The 22,699-nt window shown below is 36.7% G+C and overlaps 2 protein-coding genes across 3 annotated transcripts in view; one reads left to right on the top strand and one right to left on the bottom strand.

The window, feature by feature from the left end:
• The window catches only part of LOC107727737 (liprin-alpha-2-like), a 115,729-nt gene extending 99,774 nt beyond the window's left edge, over positions 1-15,955 (bottom strand). The window contains exon 1 of the mRNA XM_016537697.1: positions 15,397-15,955. Coding sequence (XP_016393183.1) covers positions 15,397-15,645 — 249 coding nt within the window. The 5' untranslated portion in view covers positions 15,646-15,955. The remainder of the gene's footprint in view (positions 1-15,396) is intronic.
• A 1,637-nt stretch (positions 15,956-17,592) lies between these two features.
• Positions 17,593-22,072, top strand: LOC107727871 (transmembrane protein 183A-like). 2 transcript variants are annotated; one of them, XM_016537900.1, is made up of 8 exons: positions 17,593-17,826; positions 17,928-18,017; positions 18,471-18,635; positions 20,066-20,225; positions 20,404-20,584; positions 20,661-20,741; positions 20,817-20,972; positions 21,606-22,072. In XM_016537900.1, the coding sequence occupies exons 1-8, from the start codon at positions 17,763-17,765 to the stop codon at positions 21,789-21,791; spliced, it is 1,083 nt and encodes a 360-aa protein (XP_016393386.1). In that variant the 5' UTR covers positions 17,593-17,762; the 3' UTR covers positions 21,792-22,072. The 2 variants fall into 2 exon arrangements, with proteins under 2 accessions (XP_016393386.1, XP_016393387.1); XM_016537901.1 differs by lacking the exons at positions 17,593-17,826; positions 17,928-18,017 and adding an exon at positions 18,340-18,382.
• The last annotated feature ends 627 nt before the right edge of the window (positions 22,073-22,699 follow it).

Genomic DNA, 22,699 nt, shown 5'->3' with positions numbered 1-22,699 from the left:
GAAGAGAAGAGAAAAGAGAAGAGAAGAGAAGAGAAGAGAACGACATAAGACGAGAAAAGAACAGAGACAAAATGAGAAGAGGAAATGAGTGAAATGAGAAGAAGCAAGAAATTGGAAGAGAAGAGCTGATATATTGAGACAAGGTGAGATGAGATATCTGAAGTATTTCTTCCCTAGCAGACAGGAGAGAGTATAAGAGCAAGCACAAGAGAAACTCCACCTCTGTGAAACGCTCAGTGTACATTTCCCTGATATCCTCATCTGATTTCTCTATCCAGCTCTCAGAAACTCTCATACTAAATCAAATAAGCATTAATTATACATCTTATCCTTAAATACCCCCCATACAGCCTCCTCACCATGCGCTAATGCTACTACCACTATGACTTTTTAAAGAGTGCTGGGCCTCAGAAGGGTTCGGCACTCCACTGATGTTGCAGAAGCATTGCAGAAGGTTCGAGACGGTCTGTTTTCTGAAAAACTGCAGTCACACTGAGAGTTAAGCTCTTGAGGGGAAACGCTTTCTTGTTTTTGGCCTGAGTGACGGACAGCTAAAGTTAATGTACTGCACACAGATCAACACGAATGACATGTGCTTCTGTAATATAGAGCTGGACATTTCTACCAAAAATGAGAAGAGAAGAGAAGAGAAGAGAAGAGAAGAGAAGAGAAGAGAAAAGAGAAGAGAAGAGAACGACATAAGACGAGAAAAGAACAGAGACAAAATGAGAAGAGGAAATGAGTGAAATGAGAAGAAGCAAGAAATAAGATGAAAGCTTCATGAATGGATCTTCTTTGTGTCAGGACTGCGATGGAGTTTTATCGAAGAATTAGTCACCACAGTTCTACATTCATTCATGTTTGGAAAAATCTGTATGAAGAATTGCACACAATAATTATATGTTTTGCTAAAGCTAAATAGGCCAAACTGGGTGCTTAAAAAGTTATTTATTATTTTTTTAATAAATTTATTAAAAACCCTCATTCAGGAGTGACAGTTTCCATGTTGTCGCTAATATTCACCAATCTGATGGCAAGAAGGGACAAATTGGCATCTCGGTGCGCTAATCACGCTGAGAGCCTTTGGTGGCAGATGGTTTGGCAAACCTACAGAGGCTAAGACATGGCGTCAAGCTGTGTGAAAGCAATCACTGCAACATTTTCATTAGTGTTCAAGAGTCTTATCTTTAGGTGAACGCACAAAGGAGTGAACTCTGGCCAGGGTTGTGCATGGCACAGCGAGGACATCACAAAGCACCAGCCGTGGGTGTGGCAGTGAGCTACAGTAGTGGCAGAGCGGCACAGAAAACAAAGAACCACCTTAACCTTTCCTATTAAACCTTGGTGACTAACTCAGCCAGCACTGTTTGTGTTATAGACATGAATCATCCCTCAAAATGGGGATGTGAGGAGTAGGGCTGAACGATTTTGGAAAATAATCTAATTGCGATTTTTTTTAACCAATATTGCGATTTAATATGCAATTATTTTGTAAAGCTCTTTATGTTCTGTATTATTCAACAAAGACAAGCTATAAATCATTGTATAGTATGGCCAACACAATATTAGATAGATTAAACATAAATGTTCTTTTCTGTAGGCCAGGCCTATATATTGCGATTTAATATGCAATTCTTTTTTTAAAGCTCTTTATGTTGTGTATTATTCAACAAAGACAAGCTATAAATTATTGTATAGTATGACCAACACACTATTAGATAGATTAAACATAAATGTTCTTTTCTGTAGGTCAGGCCTATATGTTACGATGAAATTAGATGATGCATGAATTGATATGAATGACATTTTTATTTAACAACTACAATCACAGTAGTATATTGACTGATTTGTTGAACTTCCAACCTTGTAAGCATGTAATAATTATGACAACATAAAGCACTGACAAATAAGCCTGGTGTAAACATTAATATGAAAGTCAGTAACAAATCACACAAACTAAAGTAGATTGCAGAAATGTAAAAACAAATCTGTTGCTTTACCACACTACTTTAGGTAATTCAAAGTCACTGTAATAAACATATGTAAACATGTGCACTGCACTTTTTAAAGCCAGGGTTGCCAGGTTTTCACAACAAAACCCGGCCAACTGCTACTCAAAACAAGTCCAATCACATTTCGAGGGGGGTCCACCGGTAAAAACCCCGCGTTCCAGGGGCTAAAAAGTCAAAAATTTGATGTCATACACCGATCGATCTTCAAGTCGAACACACCTCTTTACTCTCGCGTGTCACGTGACCAAGTGTAATCCCTCTGCGGTTGAAAAATCGTGTTTTTTCATATCGCGATATTATCGCAAATGCAATTAATCGTTCAGCCCTAGTGAGGAGTACTGGTACTTTGATAAGAAGCTGATCCTAAAATAAAAAAAACTAATAGATAGTTTGTATTTGTTCTGTCTTTTTTATAGGCCTAAATCTTAATTACTGCTGTTTTCAACAGCATTTTTTGTAGAATTGAAATTCCTATGAAGAAGAACCATGAAAACTTCACTGATATTGACCTCAAACCATTGGGTTTGATGAAGAGAGGTTTTGCTGTTACATGATCAGACTATATACATTTCATTAACATCTAATTAATTTATTCCTGCGATGGCAACGCTGAATTTTTAGCATCATTACTCCAGTCTTCAATGTCACATAATCTTCAGAAATCATTTAGTAAATTCTGAAAACAGTTGTGTATAGATTAAAGTTTTTTGATGTGATTTTTTTCTTGTAAAAAAGTATGAATTTCTTTAGAAAAGAATGTATATATATATATATATATATATTATTTTATATATATTAAACTCTTACTGGCTCATTTTTAACACTGTCTTCTTTTTTTTTTAACTAAGAACAAACTATGTTTACAAATCACCATCTCAGTGAACTAACACTTCCTGTTTCTGCACTTTAGCAGTTTTAAACTGTACCAGTTCAAACAGAGCCAATTCTTTTCAAATCAACAGGCTTATTTTCCTAAATGTTTATTCCAGGAACTATCATTAATTTTCTGCATTTTTTTAATTCAATAAGACCTAAAAGATTTGACATCCCTATCATGGGTTTTCCACCCCCTTGCTTGAAACAAGCGATCTTTGATCCCCCCCCCAAAAAAATAGCATATTTTTGATCACTTTTTTTCTTCACAATGTCAAAATGGGAAGATATTTTGCCTGTTTATTACCTAACTATACAAAAGCTGGCATAAAATGAGTCACACAAGAAAGTCACAGCATCCTGAAAAATAAAAATAGAGCAAGTCATGCGAGGCTGCACTCCCCACGTTCTCCTCCCTGCTCGCCCATACAGTGCAAGTCTCCTTAAAATATACATAAACACTTTCATTTTTAGCCAGTGACACAAGTCAACATTTTAGCATGACCTAGAAAAAGCTGTCAAACTGCACTTTTTCCCAACCTCTGTAATTCTCACCTTGTCTCCAACATTTCACAGTTTTTTTTCCCCTCTGCACACAGTAACTGCCCTCAGACTAATCCCTTAAGATACTCAAAACTCTCTCGCTTGCTCTGTGACTCTCTTCCTCTCACTTTGCTACACTCTTTCACTATTTGTCAAGTCACCAAAGCTCTCTTCCTAATCCCCTGCCACAGCATCTGAGCAGCATTACGCTCATATCACGCCTGGAGGAAAACACACCAAAGATTACAGACCAGTTTCACTTATAACTCCCTAAGGGTCCGTACATGACAAACTTTGGCATGACAATCATAAACCCAGACCACCATGACAGTCCCTTCCTCATTTTTATATGGTTGGTTCTACAACCCTAGATCTCATAATCCCCTACAAGAGACCCTCAGACTCTGCCCTTGGCTGTTAAAATCTTGAAGAAAAAGGTCCTTGAGAAATTGCAAATCAATTTCCCCTCTATTATATCAAGGGCTCTTGTCTCTTCTCACAGCTGATGTTAACATAAAGCTATAGATAGCAAAATGACTTTTATACTCAAACATGACAATGAAAAGCCATCTTGGATTACATATAATAACAGCCCTTTCCTTTCTATCGTTCCTTTGGGAAACCTGCCTGAAACAATCATTATTGCATTTGGTGCCGCTATAGTCAACAAATAATACCTTACACATACACTCTTAGAAGTAAAGGTTTATTGGCATTGATTTATTTTAAAGGAATAGCTCACTCTCAAATGAAAATCTGCAGATAATTTACTCATCTTCAGGCCATCCAAGACGCAGATGGTTTGTTTCTTCATCAAAACAGATTTGGAGAAATTTAGCATTACATCACTTGCTCACCAGTGGATCCTCTGCAGTGAATGGGTGCCGTCAGAATGAGAGTCCAAACAGCTGATGAATACATCAAAATAATCCACAACATGACGCCAGTCCATCAAATAATGCCTTGTTTCTTACAATCATGCAGCACTTCACAAATCCACCATTACATTTTTTTTACTTCAAACGAGCCCTCTAGCCTCACTCTCAAATGAAAATCTGCAGATAATTTACTCATCTTCAGGCCATCCAAGACGCAGATGGTTTGTTTCTTCATCAAAACAGATTTGGAGAAATTTAGCATTACATCACTTGCTCACCAGTGGATCCTCTGCAGTGAATGGGTGCCGTCAGAATGAGAGTCCAAACAGCTGATGAAAAAATCAAAATAATCCACAACATGACGCCAGTCCATCAATTAATGCCTTGTTTCTTACAATCATGCAGCACTTCACAAATCCACCATTAAATTTTTTTTACTTCAAACGAGCCCTCTAGCCATAATATGGCTTTCTCCAGTAAAAAAATCATCTCATCTGAATCAGGAGAGAAATATACACAGATCAAGTAAAAATCAGTCCAAAACAGTTCTAAACAAATATGTCTGAGAGAACAACAGGTAACTTTTAAGAGGCCTTTTTCACTGGATGATTATGGACTTTTTTGTATTTTGGCCAGAAGCGATGGTTAAAAGTCTTAAATCTTAATTATGGATTTCTTACACGCTTTTGTGTCACAAGAAATCGATTGATGAATTGGAGTCATATTGATTATCAGCTGTTTAGACTCTCATTCTGATGGCACCCATTCACTGCAGAGGATCCATTGGTGAGTAATGCTACATTTTTCCAGATCTGTTCCAATAAAGAAACAAACTCATCTACATCTTGGATGGCCTAACGGTGAGTAAATCTTCAGCAAATTAAAATTTTGGGGTGAATTATTCCTTTAAAATCCATGGAACCTTTCCAATGCACAAAAGGAAAAAGTGGGGGGAGGGAATTTTTTTTCAAGAATGGTTAACTGAAAGGTTTTTTGGGGAACCCAAAATGGTTCTTCTCTGGCATCACTGCAAAAACAAGCCCTTTTGTAACCTTTATTTTTAAGAGTGTACAGTTAGACTTGATTAAATCAGCTTGACAAGTTATTTTGTCTAGGAACACAGGAGCATGGTTCCTCTAACTTAATTGCACTTGTAAAGCCATCTGGGTAAAAGACCTTAATGTGAAAGTGTTGTTAGAGATCATTTGAGAATATTGTCCTTTTCTTCGGCACTTCTGTACAGTCAGCTGTGCACTACAAGCTCGAGTGCACAAATGACTTCAGACATAAGCCGGCCACACGCTTCGGGGTGCTCCATTTTAATTTAATTACATGCACACAAAAAAAAATCTGTGTGATTTCGCAGCAGAACAAAAATGTGAAGGGGCGGATCCAAATTGTATTTGCTTTCAATTAGCTGCAATAGAAACCATGATCCAGCTGACCCAAAAGATTTCCAGTCCTAAATGCCTGACATACTATATTGTCAAGGTGGTCCGCTTTGAAAAGAAGAACCTAACCAAACCATTTCCAAAAAAATACATAACAAATGGATCTATGTATGCTTGACAGTGCTGTGAAATTTCAGCAAATATAAATCAATAAAGATGAAGAGCATAATTTTGTCCAAACAGAGAAACAGAGTGAAATGTTTGCATGTGTGAGGTTAAATCAACAAATTGCCCGCATCTGCTGGGGAGGGTCCGGCGGCTCAGAGGTGTCATGCTGGAGATTACGGCAGCTGCCAAAAGCCATGTGATGCTGTTTTCACACCTGTGCTGGCACGGTACCAGTCTGCAATGGTGTGAGGATACTTTAGTTTAAGAAAACAAAGCCAGTACCGTTTCCTCCTCATATTATAAACAAACATAAACTGAAATTGTCAATTTGATGAAACATAATTATCAGTGTGTGAGAAGCAGCAGTGGTATTTTCTGCATCATGTTATCACTATAATATTGGCCCAGCTGCCTAAAATTAAATTGTCTGCTGGATCACACTGTTCTCTGAGGGTAGAGTGTAAATTTTCAGAGACTCTGCAAAACTGAGACATCCTCCAATGAGGCAGTGATGAGAAAATAGCATCTATTGATCAGGCTCATCTATCACTGAGCTGGGGAATGCTGAGTCGCTCAATGACGCGAGAGGAAGTGCTGTTGTGTTGTCAGTACAGCTAATGTTATTCCATGGGTTAATAGGGCAGAAGATGTTCTGGGGTCTCTTATCATAAAAGTATAAATTTTTGTAAGGATTATTAAGATCCAGACAAAAAGGTACAACATCTTCACCCTTTCAAAATGTACTAATATGTACCATTTAGGTACTAATATGTACACTTTAGTTAATAATATGTACCTTTAAGGTACTACTACGCATAAATAAGGTATAAAAGTGTACCTTTTGAAAAGGTACCGCCCCAGTGAAGTTTTTGTACCTTTTTTCTGAGTGTGTACAGTATACTAATCCTTAGAGCCATTAATCCATTACATTACATATTTGCTATATTTTACAAGTTTTAAAATAAATAAAAATACTTTACTGTATTAAAAACATATAATGGCTAAATTATTAGCTAAAATTACAGTAAAATTCCAAAAGTTTGGGGTCAGTAAGATTTTTTTAATGTGTTTAAAAGAATTCTTATGCGTATACTTGAATTTTCTTATTCTTATGCTATTCTTATTAAAAAAAATGTTTTAACATAACTGTTTTCTATTTTAATATCTCTTAAAATTTAATTTTCAGCAGCTATTAACAACAATGTAGAAGTTATTTACTTTTGATCAACTTAATGCAAAAAAAAAAAAAACAATTACCAAACCTTTGAACGTTAGTGCATATTTTTCAGTCTCAAGTGAAATTAAAAAATTAATATTTTTTTTTGGATTTTCATTTGATAAAATTGGAAATAATGCATTATTTTAACCACATTTTTACTGCATTTTTCTTCTTGCATTAAACATTTTTATTGGCTGTTTGTTTAAAATGCTGGTTCTTTAAACCATCAAATGAAACATCAAATTTCATTAAAAAGCTGAAGATGGCACTACCGTTATGACAATTTGTATCTAATTTACAAGTGAAACAGACATCAAAAGGCAGTATTCATCAGATACCGAAGAAAAAAAAAGCAGACACGCTGAATAGCTGGTCTCAACTCTCCTGGGCAGGACTTGACAGAGTATTCTCGTGTTTCAGACACACTGCTGCAGAATCCACCCTGCCACAGATCACACACAGTGCTATGGTGATCAAACTGATCCGTTTTGCTTCTGCTTATCATTCAAGGACTTCTTGGAACAACCGCTTGGTTTGGTGGACAAATAAAACAATTCCACACTTGACCTCCATTCTACATGAGCGGGCAGATGACTCAGGATTTAACTGCTCAACTCAAGAACCATCTCCACATGCCAGTTCCTCTGAACATCACACAGATAAACAGGGTACAGGGCTCCTCCCTACAGCAGACAGAGACAGTCTGGCATTTCTCCCCGCTCAGTGCATGGCATTCGGCCAGTTCACCAGCCCTCATCTGCTCTCCAGTTCCCTTTCGTGGAACTTCGAACTGCGTCCTCTAGGGGTCGCTATGGGGAACGCCTCGTCGGCCAATTTTTCGACCCCTTGAGGACGCAGTGTCTCGTTCCCTCTCAGGGAACCATGGTTACATAAGTAACCCGAGACGTTCTCCCTGAATGGACAAACAAGTTTGATTGACAGCACTGCTGAGAAGCCAACATCCCTGATAGACTATAATTCAAGAGTGAGAAGGAACGGAGGATGCTAACTCTGCACTGTGGTAAACCCCATGAGTGCACAGGACAAATATTTCAGTCAGCTGTCCTCGCCAGTTGTCTTTAAGATGACTCTGCAGAATCAAGTCTGTATACTGTTCATGTACAGTATCATTACCATCATCAATACTGTCATCATGCTCTGCGTTAACAATACACGCATAATCGATAACACAGTGCAGGTAAATTTCCAGGACCTAACTAAAGGATTTAAAGCACAGCTTTGTGTTTGCAAACCTTCCAGTATTAACTGCCTGACAGTAGTTGCAGACCACCAAAACAGAAGTGATCAACCATGGCAAGGTATAATTAGCGTCATACACTATGAACAAAAAGAAAGGTTGTGTGCTCTAAATGACTATCAATGAAACAGTCTACTGCACCTACAGCGGTCTATGGAACCACAACACAATGCAAATGGGGAATTATTCATTGAATCCTCAAGAGACTAAATTGACAGAATTTGTATAATATTCTATGTGACCTGATTCTACAGTCAAGAACCGAATTAAACTACAGTAATAGATTGGTCAGGTTGTGTTAAATAAATAAAAAAAGTGAGACTTTGTGATAAGAATTTCTTTTTAATTATCCAAAAATAATAACTACAGATTATTAAGATATACTCTACTCTTCAAAAGTTTGTGGTCAGTCAAACTGTTTCATATTTCTGAAATAAAATAATAAATAAAAATTCTTATGCCCGCCAAATCTGCATTTATTTAATTAAAAACAGTAACAACAGTAGTATGTGAAATATGATTGCATTTTAAAATGTTTAAAATAACTGTTTTAAAATGTAATTTATTCCTGTCTTCAGTGTCACGTGATCCTTCAGAAATGATTCTATGCCAAGAAAAATAATGTGTTTTTTGAACATTAAAGCATGTCAACATATTCTGTTACACCAAATACACAAAATAATGATCTTTAAAAAAGCATCATATGACCCCTTTAAGAAAAATGTATTATTATCAATGTTAAAAAAAAAATCTTTTTTTTTAATTGTATTATTCTAAATGTCTTTAGTGTCATCAGTTTAATGCATCCTTGCAGAATATAATTCACTTATTTTAGACAGACAGACAGACAGATAGATAGACAGACAGACAGTTAGGTTCTGGGGCCGGTTGTACCAGCTAGACGTAAAAAAGGGTCCGGCTTTACGATGAATATTTACACCTGTTGCACCAACTAAAACTATGATCAGGCGCAACTACGCCCGGCATAGACAATGCACGTCCACGCTGACGCATTTTCCCGCAGTGATAGCTGAAACTACATTCACGCTGCAATGGCTACAACTACTAATATAAAACTGAACTGCTCAAGACATCATAACAAGTGAATGTCAAATAAGTCTCTCTTACAATGACTCAGTTGCTAAGAACTTATTTATTAAAGCGATCGGAACAAATCTCTCAGTCAATCTAACCTCTCTAAACATACGTAACTCTGCGTTGTCTTATTCCCCGCCTCCTTTTTCCATTGGCTGTTTAGGTTCTCAATCAACACACATAATTATTCCATCTCTATAACAGTGAAGCCACCGCGCCATGATTTCATTGAGTAAACATTTTCTAACAAGTCCGCGTTTTTATATCTGAAGTCTCCCTGCACATTCCCATGACAGATTTCAAAATGAAGGAGGCAGGTTAAGTAAAATATAATGAATGTAATACAATGCTTCTCTCTATATAATTACTTTTTCTAGCTGACTATCGAGTTTCTGTGGCTGAAAAAACACATTTATAGTTTGTATTTTGTGATAAAACTGACAGAATTTGAAAGCTGATACTTTATTTCTGATTAAAAGTAACAAAGCACAAAACTTACTGTAATTATTGGATGGCAAGCATGCTACAAATAATGAATGGAATTAAAGACGTGAAATATTTCCTAGCATTTATACTGTCCTTCCAAGGAAGATGTCGAATGGAACAGTTTCTTTTAATAATCCCAGATCATATGTAATATTTTACTGGATAATTACATGCTGTACAGAAAAGCGCAACGCCAACATCTTACGTCATCCTCCCGAAGCTGCTTCCGTGTACAACTGTTGGCACAAGCTAGATTAAAGTGATTATTACGTTTTGAATATGGATATTTTTCTTACAAAAACGCATCGATTCGCTACAGGAGGCCTTTGTTCACCCCCCGGAGCCATGTGAGACACTTTTTATTATCGATGGATGCGCTTTATTTCACTTCTTTTGGACTGATGAACTGCAACACCCGCTGACTGCCATTAAACAGCTTGGAAGATCAAAGTACATTTTTAATATAACTCCAATTGGATTCATCTGAAAGAAGGAAGTCATATACGCCAAGGATGGCTTGAGGGTGAGTAAATAATGGGTTAATTTTCATTTTTGGGTGAACTATCCCTTTAAAGCGCATTTTACGTCCAGCCCAGTATTACAACCGGGTGTAGGTCCAGCTGGTGCAACCGGCCAATGCGATCTACTATAGCCTATATGATTTCCTACTGTACCAAGTGCCTCAACTAAACTCCAAATATATTTCAAAGAATTGATGCTACTAACCTCTCTAGCTTTTCGTCCTCAAAAGCATTCACTGCATGCATCATGACTTTGTTTCCAGACATACAGACAAAAAAAGACCCTACATGCCCTTACTCCCAGAAATTGCATCAAGACAGCCAATAAGATTAGAGCTTGCCAAGTCAAGGAAGTGCTACCTATCGCGATACATATTGATATTGAATTATTGTCCAGCCCTACTGTAAACTAGATGAATTGTCCTCTTAGCAACAGTCTCACATGCTTCAGAGCATCAGATGAAAGGAGGCATTTTGCTTTGAACAGTCCAAGACATGCAAGCAGCAAGAGAGGAAGTCCAATTTTACTCTAGAGACAGAACAGGGGGAAGGATGAGGGCGGGATACTCAGATGAATCGATACATATCACTTGTGTCCTTGGTTAATGACCAAAAAGAGCAACATGATACAGAAGAAGAGACACTAGACTGTTTTTTGAACCAAAGCTTAACCTACCACTGAGTGTGTGCATACGGTGCATATACCTCACTAGGAAAAAAAGTAAATAATTTTGATATGCATTTTGCAAAAATGTAAGGCTTTTCTTTAAATTGTAACATTGTTGCCATTATTTGAATGGGATGCAAGCACAATTACCACCTCTGACGTTTCTGGGACACAGGAAATTCCAGTAAATGATGAACCTTTGTGAAAACAAGTGTTTACCTGGCACCAGCAGCACCACAACGCATCCCTTATAATTGAGTGGGTCTTAGAAACTACTAAACCCAAAATAAATGATAGATCAGTTTTAGCTCTTTTGCCGAAACAGCTAATCCGGAAACATTTCTGCTGAGGACAATTGGTTTATATAACTACACATTTGCTAAACATTTCCTCCACATAATACCATATTAATGGTTACTTAAGTCAGAAACAATGAGGAAATGAGGAAACCTTTAAGCCTTCGGTTTTCTTATTGCCGTATCCAGTTGGCTACACTGAAACATTTCGCAACATCTTGTTAAAAAACACAGCGGCTTCAAAATTCACAAGTCATTTTAACCACACACATTATATTCACTCACTCATTAGCTTTTCAAGTTGACCTACAAATTGACAACATTTTACAGAGTGCAAAAGTCAGGTTCTAGAAGTAAAAATCCATTCATTTTAGGGGATTTGACAATAACATAAACTGTTGAAGACAGACCAACTGAGAGCTACGAGGTTGCAATTCGATGGTGTATATGCATTTGTTACATCCATCAGCCTGCATTTCACTACATTATTTAACTACATTACACAAGATTCTGCAAAGAAATTTCCACCAATTAACAAATTGTGCCCATCCACTCAGATGAAGCACTGTCAACGACTTAGACGTAATATGCATGCAATGATTACACCATTCAAAATAGGCTTACTTAATGGGAATTTTTTCCCACTTTTTTTGTTTCAATTTAAAGTTTGTAACAATGTGATTTACCTCATATGTTTGGCATGTAATTAAAAAAAAAAATACTTCCACAACCAAGGCAGACGGGCGATGTTGCGCTCAATTTGGTAGCAAAAATACATAAACATAAAGATAGACATACAAAGAAAGAAAACTAAGGTGGCCGAGAGAGCTCAATGCGCTGCAACTTCAGAAAACACATGCAAATAGAAAAAGCACCAGCAAATTAAGAAAACATCTTCATCAGTTTGACAGCACATGTGCTGCAAATACTCGCAACACAATCAAATACAAAAACACGCTGCAAATGCTCACAACACAAACAAAGAAATGCGCTGCAAAAACAGGAACACGCCGCAAATGCTCACAACACAACACAGCTAAATACAGAAATGCAAGTACAGACCACAACGGGAGGACCCCAACAATGCCAAAATTACCCCAACAAAACGAAAATTAACCATGTTTTTTTGTATTGATTAGCTACCATTTGTATAACCACGGTTGTACAAATACCATGGTTAAACTATGGTTAGTGTAGTAAATCCATGGTTAATTTGTGACCATGTTTTAACTATAGTAAACATTTTTTGTTTTTATTTATTTTTTACAAAATAAATGTATTTATTAATTAATTAATTTTAATAGTAAAACCATATGGTTAATTTTTGTAAGGGAAGTTGCAAAGTAAGTTAGCCAGCTTACATGCTTTCACAGTTACAGTAATTGTGTATTTCATCAGCTTATTTAGGCTAATAATTTCAAAAAAAAGAAGAAGAAGCAAAGAAATTGTATGATCAGGATGTTAAAATAAAAAAAATCTCACCTTTCAGAGCAAACATTGATAAATATGTCCCAGCCATGTTCGTCACTTTGCGTTCCCTTAAACATTTCCGATGTGGTCTGTGCCTATTTGCAGCGTGTTTCTTTATTTGCTTGTGTTGTGAGCATTTGCAGCGCGTTTCTTTATTTGCTTGTGTTGTGAGCATTATTTACTTTATACTTTAACTTTTTTTAACTTTAACTTAACCCTCAAAGACCCAAGGAGAGAAAAACACAGTGAATTGTTTTTTCGCCTTTTACGTGTCGTTTTTAGAGGCCTCTAATGTAGAAATAAATAGGTTTTTGCATTTTTTACAGTTTAGGAAGTTTTTAGGGAAATGTTGTAATACTGCAACGTTGGGCCTTTGGGTAACAGATTTCACTCTCTGTCTAAACAAATGTAAAGGACATCTAAGGGTATATTTGCGGGGTGTACAGCTTATGTAGACCCATAACATATATCGATATACTAGAGAGGCTGTTTAAAAATTGTGAATGATCAAAACAATGTTCTGTGTTTCTGTTACTATTTTTCCCACATAGAGCAGCTGAGAAGAATTCATCCATGTAATGTTCAAGGTGCACAGGCAAATTTAAAAAAATTATTAATTTATTAATGATTAATGATTTACTTACTTTCATCAATTAGAAAAAATACAATAGTACTGTCTTGCAATAATATAATAACAGAGTGGAATGGTTGAGCTTGATGAATGCAGTCAACGCTAGAATTTTGTCCAATTTTTTTTAAATAATTTAAAATAATTAAAAATTGTAATAATTTAATATCATTTTGTATTCCTGCTATACTGTAGAAAGGGTCATGAGTGCCATAACTTCAATTCAATTTAGCTTTTTTTTTTTTTTTTTACAAAATCTACCATCCAATAGCATTACAAGACTGAACAATTCGACCTATTAGTTGTGTAAAAAAAATGTGCAGGTTTATTTAACTACAGCTAAAACTGATGTTGTAATATTACAACAGTGGGCCGTAGAGGGTTAACTTTAAAAATTAACTTTACTTTATATTTTAAAAATATTTTTACTTAAATAATAAATTAAGAAAATGAAAGAAAAACTGTGCAACAAGTAGCCTAGTATGCAGAGTTTCGGTTCGTTTTTGTGCTGCGCAAAAGGAAACAGACGGCAGAAAGCAGTTATCTTTATGACTAAAAGGAGTAGTTCCTTCCACTGTTAGAAGGAAAAACTCAAGTGATTGCGCCGGCGCCGCATGCGCGCTGGCGCCTAATCTTTGCTACCTTGACAATGCAGCCTGTTCATTATCATAATAAAATACAGTCAGTCAAACATATGGAAACAAAACTATGTAGTAAAAAAACTATGTAGTAAAATCTGTGCCGTTAAGTGTTATCACAGTACCTCCGTGATGTTATGCAACACATTTTGTTTTAAGTGGATATATTGGAACGCGAGTGAAGTACATAATAAATAATAATTTGCCATTGTGAATGATGTTATGCAAAACATTTTGTTTTACGTGGATATTGGAACGCGAGTGAAGTAGGCTACATAATAAATAATATTTTGGTAAATACATCGCGAATATGGAAACATTTGATTTTGTGTGGAATGAGAGACCCGACGTTGGTTTCAGTTTCGTTTTAACCTAAGTGATTTCGTTTTGGTTTGTCATTTATATTGCTATAGCTTCTTATATTTTTAATTCTTGTTCTTTTCTAAATACTGTTAATTGAAATAATTTTTTGTGGAGTGAGGGGAACTAAAATCGCCTAGCTATGTTCACAGTGTTTATTATAATGTTTGTAAACATTTCGCGTCGGCATTAGGGCTATTTTCTGAATGAAATAATAAAATGTGACTTACTTCTTATGTTTTTTCCCCCTAAAAAAAAACATTTTTTATATACGCGTAGCGTATTTTAACCATGCAGCAAACCTTTTTAAATATTTTGTTAAATTACTGAAAAATTAAATAATTAAATGATTTTTTAAACCGTTTAACTGATTGTATTAATCGGTCAAAATTCTTACGGTCGGTTAACCGGTTAAAATGAACATCCCTAGTTGTGAGTATTTTCAGCACGTTTCTTTATTTGGTTGTGTTGTGAGCATTTGCAGCGTGTGTGTTGTCAAATTGATGAAGATGTTTTCTTAATTTGCAGGTGTTTTTTTTCTATTTGCATGTGGGGGTTTTTTTTTTCATTTGCAGAGCGTTGAGCTCTCTCGGCCACCGTAGAAAACACTACTTATGCGATATCATGTTTTTCAAGGGTCTTTGAACAAATAAATTGGCTGAAAATAACTTTTTTTTCTTTCAAAATACCAGTCACAGTTAGACTTTGGAAATTTAATCTACTGTCAGACTTCAGCTGTTATTAAAAGGGGCATTCAATTAGATTCTAGCACTGTTTCTAATAGTTATTTTCTAAGGTTTTACAGGAAAACGGACATTTTATCGTTAACTATGATTACCACAGTAAGTCATGACGCAACTTCCCGTGTACCTGTGTCAGGTATGCGAGTTTACCTGTGGTAGCGCGGAGTTGAGCTGTCTCTGAAGCACATCTCTCTCGTGAAGCACATCCTGGAGTTTGGTCTGCGACTGGATGAGGGTCTCCTGTGTCTCCCGTAAAGACTCCAGCAGCTTATCTCTCTCATCCAACATATTCACCATCAGCTGTTCAAAATTAGACTCGGCATCCGTGCCGTTCTGAGAGCCTCTCTGGGAACTCACCGAGTCCCCCTCATTTATGGTTGGCATCACTTCACACATCATATTGCTCGGTGTTCTATGAAGTCTAAGTCAAATTAGAAATTGCTCTTGATTTTTTTTTTATTCAGGTTTGAGGTGCACTACCAATATTTAATGCCATTTATATGCACATTAAACATGTCCATGTAATTTAAAATGCATATGCATTCTCTAATTTCACTAATTGCATGTCTGTCTAGATTCTTCACACACCTTGACCTCTCTGGTCCATGATTGTCGGCCTTTTCCGCTCTGACATTATCCACCTAGTTTGACTTGGAACTCAATGCATTTCGCTGGACGCTCATTACAGCGCTCGCCACGCATATTCCGATTTCAGCTGATTGAACCTCGGCGCCCTTCGCTTTAACATCCACCAGTTGCCATTAACCTTTCAGAAAACGGTGAAATTCGCGTCTGCCGCATCCTCCAGATCCCTCTGCCACCACCACCACCATCATCATCATCTCCTTGCACGGCGAGCCGAGCGAAGCGCTCCTCCCTCTACGAGCTCATTCTAGCTTGCAACACAGCTATTCCGCTATCTCCACAAACATTCGCGCATGTTTTAAAATATGAATGCACCGACGCTTTGGTGGATGTGAAGATTAAACGTCTCCCTCGTCGTCGGCGAAAAGCATATCCACCCGGCGTGGCTCTGTAAAGCTCTTCAAACAGCGTAAAATCGGAGTTCCTCACATCAGCACCACGCGACTACATGACTGTCATGCACGAGACGCCGTGTGAGAAATGGTGTCACACGCAGCGCCCTCTGGCGGCAGGCAGGTTCATAGAAACCACGGACATATCATGATGATTTTGACAAACGAGAGGCAGACCTCCTGTGGGATGGAGGTCAGGTACTCGTCCCGATGCTCCTATGAGAATAATAAAGATGATGTTCCAAAATGAGCCACACAGTGAACTATGATTGGTCTTCTTTCCTGCATTAATTACATCGTGAATGGCACTTGGTTGTATGTTTCATACTCTTTCTCTATGATGTTTCTAATGATGTGCTGAAATCACTTTTTTATTGAAACACCGAAAACTGAAAGTTTTCATTTAACAGAAAACCAAAAAGTTTTACTTTATTTAATAATCAACTAATTAATCAATGTATTTAAAAATCAATCAACATTCAAAAAAATTAAAATAATACATTAAAATTTAAATAAAAAATGTATATAAAAATTTAAATTGCATAGTATATATATATATATATATATATATATACTTTTTAATGAAAACCCCACAAAAAATCTCAATATTAGGAAATCTTATATTTCTATTATTCTTAAATGTTATTCAACTTTGTTGTATTTTTCAGTATTGTTTTACTCACTTTAATAAAAGACATAAAAAACATTTAGTCACATTTGCTTTTATGTAGATGGAAGTTCTCTGAAGCTAATATTTTCATGACCAGAGGAAATATATCAAGTAAAATAAGTAAATTAATAAATTAATAAATAAATACAAAAGACAACTCTGAGAAAACAGAAAAAAAAGAGAAAAATAGATAAAACCAATATTTTTAATGAAAAAAAATGTTTCCCAATGTTTCTGATTCCTTTATGTAAAACAAACAGTTTTTTTTTTTTTTTTCAAATGTGCTTAAAACAGCCTATACCTTATAAAGAAATGTATCTGATGAATTTTATAAGAAATAAAGAATCTAAAAGGATTCCATTCTAACTTCATGCAAAAATTACTTTTCTCGAGGTTCAGTAGTCTTTTCATTGTTTAAAGAGATTCTCCATTATATTTATTTGCACAATTTATGGTACTTCAAGACACTTTAAACGTTAAAAAAAGAAACAGCTGAGATTACGTCATGGTTTATCGTAACAATTTTTTTTTTCTCTGAAGCCTGAGGTTATGAATATACACCGTCTGATTGGACAATTCTTCTCACATATGATTTCTGCGTCCAATTAGCGTCCAGTCTGGTGAGTCGTGTGCTTTCTGAGATCTCGCGAGAATGTACGCGACTTTGTTCGTCAGTTCCATGATGGCTGAAGATACCGGAGGAGCTTTCTTTAATTTCACCCTCATTTTTATCGTTTTTTCGTTACCTCTGCTGGAAAGATGGCAGGGCACACAGCCTCGATAAACGGCCATAGACCCCCGCTGTCGTCATGCCCAAGAAAGGGAACCGAAAACGGCTGAAATTTAGAGCGGAGGATGTTTGCTCGGAGTCAGGTAACAACACAGTGAGGCGGGTTTATGTTATTATGTGTGTTGCGGATAATAGCCAAAGTCCATTCTCTTGATTTCTTGTGTTCCTTCATATTTTCTTACAGTAACTGTGGCTGACTATGCCAACGCCGATCCCGCCATCGTAAAGTCGGGAAGAGTTAAAAAGGCTGTTGTTAATGCAATTGAAAAAGAAGGTAAAATCAGAAATATGATGTATGAGACCTCATTTCCTCCCCATAATAACGAAAGAAATTATGTGGTAAATTATGAAATAAAAAGTCATAATTCTAGCATATTGAATCAGAACTATGAGTTAAAAGCCTTTTTGTCATAAGTGTAACTTTTCATGTCAAATTATATGAAGCCCTGAATTAGACTGCAGATTAGACTGCTTCTGGAGCTCCTCAGTTTAGTTCAGCTCTCAAACTCTTGCTTGTACTTTACAATGACCCCAAACACCTTTAATTAGCTGATTCAGGTGTGTTTGATTAAACATAAATCTTCATAAGCAGGCCTGAACAGGCCTTGGTTCAGTCTATTTAGAGGATGATTTTAACCAGTATGTTGAGAATACGTTTCTTTTAAGACATTTGACACTTTAAAATAATAATTTAAAAAAATCTACTCTGATCTTTATTCTGTTTCAGTGAAATTACTCTGTGGACTAGAGGCATCCCAGGGTCCTGTGCAGGAAGTGCTCTCCTCTGCAGCTGGTGTGAGTAATACAGCCCGTGAGAGCAGTGATGAACTAGACTCAGAGGAAGGGGATGAAATCAAAGGGTCCCGCAAAAAGAAAAACAAAAGACGTGAAGGTAACTGCAGAGCATTTGGCCCAGTAAGTTTTCTAATGCAGGATTTCCCAAACTGGGGTTCAATTAAAATACAAACAAAACATTTTCTAAAAAAAAAAAATTAATTTGTTTACCGGCATGCCATTTGACCATTATCAGTGAATGTGCAAATGTGTTAAATTGAAGTGTTAACTTAATCTCAATGGGTCCTTCAAGTAAATATTTTAGGTCAAAGGGTTTTGACTGACTAAAAGGTTTGGGAATCTCTGTTCTGATTAGGGTTGGGTATCGTTTGAATTTTATCAATCCCGATTCCGATTCTTTTCGATTCCCAGTTTCAATTCCAATGTGATTAAATAATGATATCAAGCATTTTTATCCTGTGTCTCTTTTTTGCAAACCATTTATTGGAGCTGAATACCATGAACAAAAATCAACAGGCTACATAAAAACTGGACTCTTTAAGAGCTGTTTGTGTGCAAAATAGAACTGCATGATTCTGGATAAATTAGACAATAAAAAATAGACAACTAAACAAAATCATGTAATTTATGAATAAATGATTCAATGACTCACTCAAGATGTACTTGTTTCCTTACTGGATGAATCAGCGTTCTTGAACGAATCTCTTGTATGATTCAAAGACAAATACATTTTAACAGCCCCTTTTCGCCACCTACTGGCACAACAATGTAATCAATAAATCTTCATTTGAAGTGTCAAATTAGTTTCAAAAGGTGATTTACTCTATTTTAATCGCTACCGTACACATCAGAGTTTATATCTGAACTATAAACTTTTATCCCAGTACTTCTGTGATTTGAATGTTTGTAACACAGAAATAATGATACTGTGTGACTGAAAAGCTGTTTCATTCATGACAGACAGCTGCTCTCTTTAGGTCAATGGCAGCACGAGCGCAAATTTAAATGTTCAAATCACACTGGTGTGATAGTACGCTGCACGGACGAACCAAGTGATCACAACATTGATCGCACACGTCAAAGGTTGAGGAATGAAACAGACGAATCATTGTAATTTAGGAATAGAATCACGTTGGTGTTTGAATCGTGTTCGCGAACTTCTGTTCGATCGATCTATTAAATTAAAGTGCTTTGTCATGTTGGTGGTGACACACCTCTCTTGCAACATGTTTAGCTATCACAGATATTATACTTAGCTTTTTTGGCTTCTGATTGCAAATGTAGCCAAACTTTGGAGAGCTTAGATTAGCGAGCAAGGTCCTGGCAGATCGCTAGGTCCGGTCCTCACAGATCAAGAAAAAAAAGTGCCTAGGAATCGAAATTTTAATTTGACAACAAGTATCCGATTCCTGACCCTAAGTATCCGATACTGGAATCGATTTTCGATTCCCAACCCTAATTCTGATGTGTTCTGATGTTGTTATTTTTTTTGAGCTTTTGAGTAACTCCTGTCATTATGAATGCCAGAAAACAGTGAGAGCATAGATGGAGTGGAGTATCCCATTGATATTTGGCTTCTGCTTGCTGCATACATTCGGCCAGAAGACGTCTGCAGATTCTCCTTGATCTGCAAGAATGCTTGGACTGCCACATGCACAGCTGCATTTTGGACACGACTCTACAAAAGGTAGGCAGCCAAAACGTGGTATTAAATGTATTGTGGGGCTTTTTATAACAGTGGGCAGGCACTATTGCACTCCACTGGACATCCCTGTGTTAAATAAGGGTATTTATGCATGACAGTATTCCTCTTGATTTTTATTTCAATATTTATTTTGAATTATCTTTTTTTTTTTTCTCCCCAGGCACTATAATCTTGATGCAGACCTCCCCGATCGCCTTCAACCTGATTCTGTTGCAAAGATGCGTTGTCTTCGTGCGCGTGTTATTCGCTCGCTTTTTCACTTATATGAGCCCTTTAGCTTGCGGGTGTCCAAAAGCCCTCCTCTCCCTGAATCTACACCTACCACACTCCTCAATTCCAAGGTTTGTAGACATACGCTCTTATTTAAATATGTTTAATGTGAAGATTATTGTGTTGATGCCTTTCTTGTTCCCACAGTGTTTGTTGTGTTGGGTCAACAAAGTTTCTGGAAGTAGGTCAGAGCTGATGTGGGAGTTCAACTTCAAGTTTGTGAAACTGGTATGTTCACTACATTGTCATAAAAGTAGAATATGAGATTTAATTGCTTTAATTCTGTCGGATTTTCTTTTTCAGCCAACCAAGGGCAAAAACGGATGTGGTTTGAGTCTTCAGCTGCCCAAGCAGTATAAAGATGTTCACACTAATCCAGACTCGGACTGTTATCTGCTGCGGGTCACTACCCTCAATTTCATTTTCACTTCTGTTGTGATGGGCATGACGTTAACTTTGGTGAGTGATGAGAGAATTCGTTTCACATAATATTTTTACATTGTTGAATTACAGGAGGATAACGTGTAATCCTGCTGCTGGATTTCTAATCATCAGGTCTAAAATAATGATCTTTAAAATAGCATCATATGACCCCTTTAATCTTCAGTTTTTGATTCCAGTTGAAGAATTTCAAGTAAGTTTGATATTTAACTGATTTTGCGACATGTTTTCATTTCTCGACGAGGAGTGTGAATTTTTTCAGAACAACTTTAAAGTCTAACAGAATTTGATGCTATGTTGTTTAGTGTATGACACCCAGTTTTTCCTCTGTAACCGTTTACAAAGTGAGCAAATGTATGATGCCTAGTGTTTGAAAATCTGTCCAGATTTCAAAAGTTGTGTAGTGTATTTCAGATTTTAGTACATTTTTGCTTTGTGCTGGCTGTCACTTGAAATTTGTAGTGCTAAATTTATAGCCTTAGAAACTTCAGCATTGTGTTCTTTTTAGAACGTGGAAGTCATCTAATGATAGTGGTCTAGACCAAGCTGAAGTTTCCACATTTCTTTTTGTTGAAGGTTTTACTTACAGTGCAAATGCAAGTCATGCTGATGTCATAAATGCCAATGAATCATTCGCTCCTTGTCTTTCAGTTCACCATTAATGTGAGCACAGACATGAGGCACCACCGAGTGCGCCTGGATTTCCAGGATTCACCAGTCATTCGAGGGAAGAAGTTTAGGGGTGAACAAGGGGTGCAGGTAGTGCTGGACCCTGTCCACAGCGTGCGCCTCATGGACTGGTGGCACCCTCAGTACCCCACATCCTCATATAATTAGACTGAACTCCAATCTTCTCAGTTACAAAAACATTGCAGAAGACAATTGAGGCCTGTTTCAACCAACCCTAAAGTCCTGGCTTGGCAGTCTTTTTTTCTGCTGAATTTTACTTGTTGCACTTAGTGTGCTGCTATTTATAGTGTGCTGATCTGTAGTCCAAACTCAAGGTGTCATGACAATGTATGTGGCAATTGACTTTAATAGTCTGGGTACTTGCCATATTAAATTTGATAAAAATTCAAACAAAGTGGCTGCACGATAGAAGTACACAAGTTCGAAGTCAATTCCTGAATGATCAAATTCCTAATTCACAACAATGTGACCCTCTTAACAGACTCTGCTTGTCGCCCTCAGTTTTTATAGCAAAAGTCTTTTCAAATTAAGTATGGCATCTACCCCAGTACATGGTATACTTTTTTGCCCCTTGAGTATGGTTTAGAAAAATCAGCATTGAGTTATAAAACTTGCATAGTAGGGTTTGCATGACTCTAATCTTGAATCATATGTTAATAGTCAGTTGTTGATTTTTGTTTTTTTCTTCAATAGCATTCCCAAGATTCACCTTAACTGTAGATTTCTTATTCTGTCTCTCTGAAAATTTATAAATTGGTAAACTGGATGACCATTCAATCTATCAAAAAGGGAAAAAAACAAACAAACAAATGATCTATTAAGGCAGGTCAGCTCTAGAGAGGTGTAGTGTTACCCATGTTGAATACCTTTAGCTTGGTGTTAGGTTTAGGGACAAAAGCTAAGATTTTATGTATTCGGTGCTTTCTGTGGAGGCCATTCTGAGTTCAGCTTTGCTACTGTGCATGTTTGCCTAGTTAAATCGTGTCTAATTGACGGCATTGGCAAGGGCGTTTCTAGGTGTTGTAGATATTAAAGTGTCTTTGGTTAAGAGATTG

Source organism: Sinocyclocheilus rhinocerous, unplaced genomic scaffold, assembly GCF_001515625.1.
Source record: "Sinocyclocheilus rhinocerous isolate Xijiao unplaced genomic scaffold, SAMN03320098_v1.1 scaffold576, whole genome shotgun sequence".
In the NCBI taxonomy this organism is placed as follows: Eukaryota; Metazoa; Chordata; class Actinopteri; order Cypriniformes; family Cyprinidae; genus Sinocyclocheilus; species Sinocyclocheilus rhinocerous.
Note: the sequence above shows the minus strand (reverse complement) of the source record. Positions and strands in the feature narration are given on the sequence as shown.